The sequence below is a fragment of the Falco punctatus genome (assembly GCF_963210335.1).
Source record: "Falco punctatus genome assembly, chromosome: 5".
In the NCBI taxonomy this organism is placed as follows: Eukaryota; Metazoa; Chordata; class Aves; order Falconiformes; family Falconidae; genus Falco; species Falco punctatus.
The window spans coordinates 79,811,926-79,819,321 of record NC_137584.1 but is presented as its reverse complement, the minus strand read 5'-3'; the positions used below and the strand labels follow the sequence as shown (position 1 = coordinate 79,819,321).

At 44.5% G+C, this 7,396-nt stretch overlaps 1 protein-coding gene across 6 annotated transcripts in view; it reads left to right on the top strand.

Moving 5' to 3' along the window:
* TRIM67 (tripartite motif containing 67) overlaps positions 1–7,396 on the top strand; it is a 67,985-nt gene that overhangs the window by 24,476 nt on the left and 36,113 nt on the right. For all 6 annotated transcript variants that reach the window (XM_080389282.1, XM_080389279.1, XM_080389281.1 and 3 more), the window contains exon 3: positions 5,990–6,085. In XM_080389282.1, the coding sequence (XP_080245408.1) occupies positions 5,990–6,085 (96 nt within the window). The remainder of the gene's footprint in view (positions 1–5,989; positions 6,086–7,396) is intronic.

Here is a 7,396-nt window from a genome sequence, read left to right as displayed (position 1 = left end):
GGCATGTGAGGCTGCTTCGCCTCCGTCATCTTCCTGGACTTCTTCCCCCTTGGAATGGTGCTCTTAGGTCCTTGCTGACCGCCCAGCGACCCTGCAGCCTCTGCTCGGGGCTAGGCAACCCGCAGGCTCCCTGCCATGTCGGCCTCGCCGTGGCCAGCGCACCTCAGGCCCAGGCAGGCCCCAGCCGGGCACCTGGGATCAGCGAGCCCACCTCGCTGATTTACTTGCCTGCCGCAGGGTCCTCGGCCATCCCAGCCTCTCACGGGTGGCAGCAGCTGCCTGCGAGGAGGCGGGATGGTCGTTCCTTCCGTGTGCCACCTCCCTGTCAGCCAGGACTCATTGCAAGCTGCCACAACCATTACCCACCACCTGTCAATGAGGGAGAGAGGCCCAGAGACACTGGAATGTTTTAGACGGGAGAGCGTGATAAAGAGGATTGCGAGGCATGGTGGTGTCCCTCGAAGAGGCCTCCCCTCCCACTCGCTTAACAAGGAGGCCAGGAGGAACGGCTGGAGGGACTTCCATGACACAAAGATTAGTGAAGAACCGCAGGATGGATGGGGTCTGAGGACAAGTAAAGGTTCTTCTGATTCACATAATGTCATGACCTGATTCATGCTCCCCTGCAAGTGATGCTCCTTAGGCCTCCCTGGGACCCCTGGGGAGACACTGGAGGCAGCTGCTTTGCCACACAGGGGGGTTGCCGAGGTCTGGTAGAGCTGCCGGGTCACTTGGCCATGCTCTTCTTGTTAAAAATAAGACTTTGCAACCATTTGCATAAAGAGCAAGACATGACCTTAGAAGCTGAAAGGGTGTATGAAGTTAGCTCTTTCTTGCTGAGAAGGGCGGACACTGGAAAAATGATTAGTTAATAAGTATGAACATATAAAGGGGACTTTAATATCCCAGTGCCAAGAGCAGTCCTTTGGAGTTTCCCACTGTACTGGGGGTGGGGGAAGGACTTCCCCCACAGCTGTGCAAAGAGCACTTGGCCAGCTCTGCTGGTCACCGAATTCCCTTCTTCCCGTTCTCGGCTGCAGCTAGCAGTAAAGGCAGCACGGAGAGATCCTTTCAGACACTGCAGGAGAGGGCAAAATCATGACTGGTCTCATAGTCCCTCAGCCATGAAGTGGCTGAGCACAAGCTAGGCCAAGACATCTGGCAAAACAAAAAATTGACTGTTTTAAGATTCAAAAAAGGTGCCCCTTGGGGTGATCTCCATAGTTTGTCCATTTGAGAAAGACAAACGTTTTCAGTACGTGTTTCAGTCTGCATGCTCTGCCAGGGGCTCAGCCATCTCCTCCCTAACGTGATGGCTATTTGTGCATAGGAAAAGTTCCCCGGGCCCAGAGGGAGCAGGTTACGAATTTACAGCTATTGTTGTTTATGGCAATGGCAGAATCCACTTCTGAGCATAATTATTTTAATGAGCAGGGACTGAGTTCACTGTTCAAGTGTGGCTGGTGTTTTGGAGAGTGTGAGAGACCAGCTTGTGCCATATTATGGTCTGCCATGAGTTAAAACCGTTTGATGCCTTTTTGAACAATGTGATAAACTCTGGTGTAATCAAAGTTCAGAGTCAGTCACTTGCTCTTTTCCCTAATGTCAAATATTGTCCAAAGAATGAACAATACCCTGGAGGCTTCTATTTTTACTGTATTTTTTTTTCTAGGACTAAGGCATTGAAGAATGCGATTTTCCTCTTATTTACAGACTTAATCAATGTGAAAATTCTGTCGAAAGAAAAAAAATACTCTAATTTAACTAATTTGGGGAGTCTAAAATTGTGCTCTTGTGAATATTATTTTTCCTAGAGCAATGTGCTTGGCAGAAAATAAATATAATGGAAACACATAGCCAGACCGCCTAAATCATCAGGTCACATTCATTCAGATAAATTGTTTTGGAATTGGATACTTCTGCTTAGAAATAGTTCTCAGATACAGCAATTTCTACAAGTTTATTACCTGTAGTTACATTGGCCAAACCATAAATTACTTAGAATGGTATGCCAAATGTAATTCAAGTTTTATATGTTCTCTCCAGATGCTCCAGGCATAGCTTGGTAGAGGCAGCTGGAAGGGCTTGTCCATAAGCATTCTTAGCCCAGTAAATCTGGCAGACTAGTTGTTCACCATCAACTGATAAGCACCTGCTTATCTCCTTCTAAGGCCAGTGGCTGGTATTCTTCATTTAAGAAGGGCTGCCAGAGCCACTTACCCTCCTCGCAGGACACAGTTTCATTCCACAACTTCAAACTTTTTTCTACTGACTGTAGAACTGCTTTTCCAGAGGCCCTGCCAGCCTTCAGTCTCAGGATCCATTTCCATTCCACTTCTGTATTAGTCTTTTGTTCAAACTGTTTAACTTGTCTGTCTGGGCCTTACATAGTGAGAAATTCTTCACTCTGAGGGTTGCAAGGCACTGGCCCAGGCTGCCCAGAGCAGCTGTGGATGTCCCATCCCTGGAAGTGCTCAAGGCCAGGCTGGACGGGGCTTTGAGCAACCTGCTCTAGTGGAAGGTGTCCCTGCCCGTGGCAGGGGGGTTGGAACTAGATGATCTTTAAGGTCCCTTCCAACCCTAACCGTTCTATGAATCTATGATCTAGTGGCAAATTACAGAGTGTATAACCTTGTCTGTTCAGTGCTGCAGACCATGCAATGAAATGTGCATTTACCCTCAGCTGCACTGCTGGCATAAAAGCTGTACTAGATTTGTTGGCCCCTGTTAAGGTGCAGGTTCCCCATTACGCTTCTGTATGTGACTTCTACAGAGAAATTAAAAATGGTATAAAACAACAACAGGGCTCCAATGGCATAAATCTGTGAAAAATCCACTGACTTGGATGGACTTCATTATATTCACTTGCATGAAAAGTGCATCTGGACTGGCAGTTTAAGGTTATTAAGTAAAACTGTGTAAGTCTTATGCCAACAGTTAAGTCTTTTTATGTCTTCATAGCAAGAACAGTGACACTGTTGTCAGATTTAAGTTGGTAGGGCTTTTGACCTGCTAGTATGAGGAATGATGATGGACGTTTTGCCCATTCTGAGTGGAGAGATATATATATATCTATATATATATATATCTCCCAAAAAGCCAAAAAACCCCCACAGCTGGATAGGCCTGTGAAGGACAGGCAGGCAGGCAGTTCAAGGCAAGTGCTGGCGTCCAAGTGTCTGCTTTTATTTGCTGGCTTAAAGAGTTGTGTTCCCAGAACCACATGGGCTGTTTCAGAATTCAGCGCCAGGGCAAGCTAGTCTAATCAACAGTTAGTCCACTACTAAGGAGAGATGGAGGGAAAACAAGTTAAATGAGGATGAACTGAAAAAGGACGTGGGCATTATCTGGTTCATTTTCTAAAATCAAAGGAAGCATCGGTCTTCCATACCCATCTGGATTTAATTACTCACCCTTCTTATCTCTGTTCCTGTATTTGACAGAAGTAGAAACTCAGTATCCATCTCCAGCATCCACATTATTGCTTGAAAGACCAGGTATCAAAGTAGAGATAGCGCTAGGCAGAGTATCATTTTGTCAGGTGTTATTAATTGTCGCAGTTAGTGGAGCTTGCAGCATTTCAGTTTGGCTTCCAGTAAATATTTCTGCAGCACAAAAGATTGCTTTGAGAGTACAGGGCATTTTTTATGGCTTGGTTGGTTTACTGAGGGCTTAGTCATGTTGTTCCATTTGATTTTAATGGGAAGTGCATGACTAAATTCCACTGCTTTGTAAGGTATCTTTTACAAATGCTTGGAAAAACAAGGCTATTATCTCTAAGTGGGTTTCACAAATGGAAATCTGGTCTTCTCCTCAGCTTCACACTGCAGTTGTATTAATGCAACCACAGGTTTTAATGAACATGGCAATTCGCTTATGAGCCCTTTGAACAATGACATCGTTGAGTTTCTATTGCAGCTCTTTGCGACGGGAGCATGCCAGGAGCCAGGACTGACTGTGCTAATTGCCGTCGTACATATGCCGGCTACAATTCGTATGCAGTGATTCAGTTTTCTGTGGCTGCTGTGATGCCAACATATAGCTTTTGGCTCTTCTTATCTGGTGAAGTGCACTTTGAGATGATTTCAGAGCTAAGGCAGATGTTGGAAAAGTGCATGTTTTAATTTTGTCAGGACCAGCCATTGATTTTGATTTGAAAGAAAGGATCCTTTGCTGACAATTTGGTCCGGCCAGTCAATGGCAGAGCGTATCTTGCTTTCACCACCTATTTCTTTCTTGCTTCCTCCCCAGCCCCTTGGTCATACACTGCTTCCACCTCGTCCTGTGTCAGCTTGACAAACCACAGGCTCAGATGTGCCTTGTGGATGGAGCACAAAGTGTGATCAAAGAGGGTGGGCTTTAAACTCTGGCGACAATGATCAGCCCATGGAGAGCTGATCTGAAGTCCCGATTGTCTGATCTGGCAGAAAGCTGGGACTCTTTTAAGGACCTGGAGTTTGCTTCTGTGAGCTCACGCAGCATTCATATCAAACATCATCTCTTTAAATTTTTGTGCTGATGTGAGTTTGTGTAAGAGAATACCAAATATCCAAATATTGAGAAACATACACAGTAATTGTCTTCCCATTACATTTGTTGCAAATGAGTTGTAGTAAAGCCAATTTTATTTTCAAATTTAGCACTAATGTTATACCTACAACTGGGCTAAAGGGGAAACATTTGTGTGAATATGAGGAAAAAAAAATAGGTTGACTTCTTTCTCTATAATTCAGTCCCAGCTCCCAGTCAGGGTTCATACCCGCTTCCCACAGAGCCATGTGGGCTGAGACAGCTGCCTGCCTTGGAGCTGGGCTGTGAAGCGCCCGCAGGGAGCTGCCTGGGCCTGCTCTTTGCTGTCCTGCATGAGTGAGCGAGCACAAAAGGAGGATGAGTAGGAGATGTTCAGGCAGGAGGTAAGCTCAAGCAGCCTGAAGAAGTGAGCTGTACCCTTTTTCAGGGATGGAGTAATTTTCTTCCCTCTGGCAGCAAGAAGGAAGCAGAGAATGAGTGGTGACTTGCCAAATTTCAGTGAGGTAGTTGCCAAGTCCACCTGAGGGGTAGACCCATGAAGAGGTCTGCGGGACACTCATGATGGGACCTATCTGGTCGCTCTGCTTTATGTCTGAACGGAGAAGTAATGCTGGATCTGGGCTTGCCACAGGCTGACAAGCAGAGCAATACGGTTTCCGTAATCCCAGCCAGGTTTCCAGGGAAGCTGCGCTGGGGCTGCTCCAGTCAGACCATGGCAGTTCTGGGTCTGCGGGGGGGCAGAACCACTGTTTCCTTCCCATCCTGGAAGTCCATTGAGAAGCCTCTGGTTTGGTTTAGAGACCTCAGGTGCCAGCTGAGGGAAGGGGAGGTTAGGTCTTCAGTGTGGACTTATAAAAGACATATTCCATTTGTCTCACCAGTCAAAGTTAGAGGAAAGGGTTTTTCCAACTTTTCCAGAAATATTCACCCTTTTTTGGGGTTGGAGCACAGGAAATGGGAGCCCCAAAGGGACATTACTATGAAGTCTAAAAATGCAGTTTTGTCTTTGAAGTCCTAGTCTCTCTCACGTTTGGTAGGATCTACCACATTTATAAAGAATTCAGACTTTGATGAAAAAAACAGTGCCATTTTGGAAAGCACTTGGGGATTTTTCATCATGACAGACACTACTGTGTAAGTGTAAGACTATTATCTCCTTATATATGTGGGTAGCTGTCTTATAAAAAGATATTTTGACTTACTAAGTCACTGCAATAAAGTGGAATGTACAGACACAATACTTCACTGCCTCCACATGCATATTTCACCTTTATTAAATCTTATTACAATAAAAATCTTAACTATTCTTTTCTAGCACAAACACTCTGTGCGTTAAGAGTACATGCGACAGCAAGTAAGCCTTTTAGCACATTATTAATCATCAGACCTAAGGATTAGTAAGAAACACATTTGCATTTTATCTCTAATTTTTTTTTTCCCCTCCTTTTTTTCCTTGCAGGCACAGCTGTCTCAGGCTTTAAATGGTGTTTCAGATAAAGCAAAAGAAGCTAAAGAATTTTTGGTTCAGCTGAAAAATCTATTGCAGCAGATCCAGGTAACTGTAGAATATTAGCTGTTTTGGTAATACAGTAATCGATAGAACTGAGTGAATAATTTATTTGATGACTTTGTCTCTTGTGCTATTCTCATCTTTCCTGGAATCATCTAACCTTTCTTGAACAATTTATTAGGCAAAATTATGCATCAAATAATGCCTGCAAGCCCCTCTTAGCTTCTCGATTGTTTGCTGTTTATTGCAAGAAGCTGATATTCAATACTGGATGTCTGAGCTGTGTTGATTAGTATTTGATTGAATCCATCGGTCATGCTTCTGGGCTCCTTCCTGACTGCAATTGCTTGAATTGGACATTTAGGATAGTTACCATTTTAACACATTTAAAATTTGCTACTTGTTTTTCATCTTTTTTTTTCTAAAAATGTACTCGTATCTGGACAAAATCCACTCAACTTGTTTATTAGAGTACTCGTAGGAAGTCAAAAAAAAAAAAAAAGAAGAAACAAATGCTGCTAAATCGATGTGGTCATTTATTGAAGCAGAAGATATTTTCATGCCTATAATTGCCCAGCTTTAATAGTCAGAAAAGGGCTCATGGTGAGTGCAGTAATTGAGGGCACAAACCCAAAATGAAACAAGTCCTATTTTCAACCAAATTTAGACTCATCAGTGCTGGAGGTCAGATGATCCTCAATGTCCTTTTCACCCTGTAGAGTGTAGCTGGAAGTGTGCCGCCGTAGTTTGAGCTGCACACTGCCCAGGAGTGGACACTTGTCATCTGCAGCAGCCATGCTCCATGGCGGTGGGTCTCCTGTGGGAAACACATCATCTGCTCTCTGATGTGCCTGCTCTGCCGCTTGCTCATCTTCCATCAGCAAGCAAGTCCTGTGCCTGTTAGTCACAGAAAGCCAAAGTAGAAGCTAAAAAAATCTCTATTTAGTTTAGAATTTAATCATTAAATTATTCCAGTTAACACTCCAGGTGATGAATTTCTACCGCAGATGCTGCCCAAGCTCTCAGGTTGCCACAGGGCAGCATGGCCACCCACCTTCACTGTCTTCTGTGGCCACGTGGGGAAGGGAACAAACTAAGACTGAGAAACTGGTAAAAACCCAAAAGCACATCTAACTGAAAGGAACCAGAGCGAAACCACCAACTGGCACCTGTCACGTGCCGTGTTTTGGACACAGTGTGAAGTTTCTCTCAGCTGACTTTGCCTACTTAAAAGTTATGTAGCTCATGTAACCTAATCATTTAGGCTTCTTTCATTGTCCAAGATGAAAGACAGACACCTCTAGGGAGCAGTTTTTCCTAGAGGTATGAACAGCTATTTTAGGATGAGATAACTCA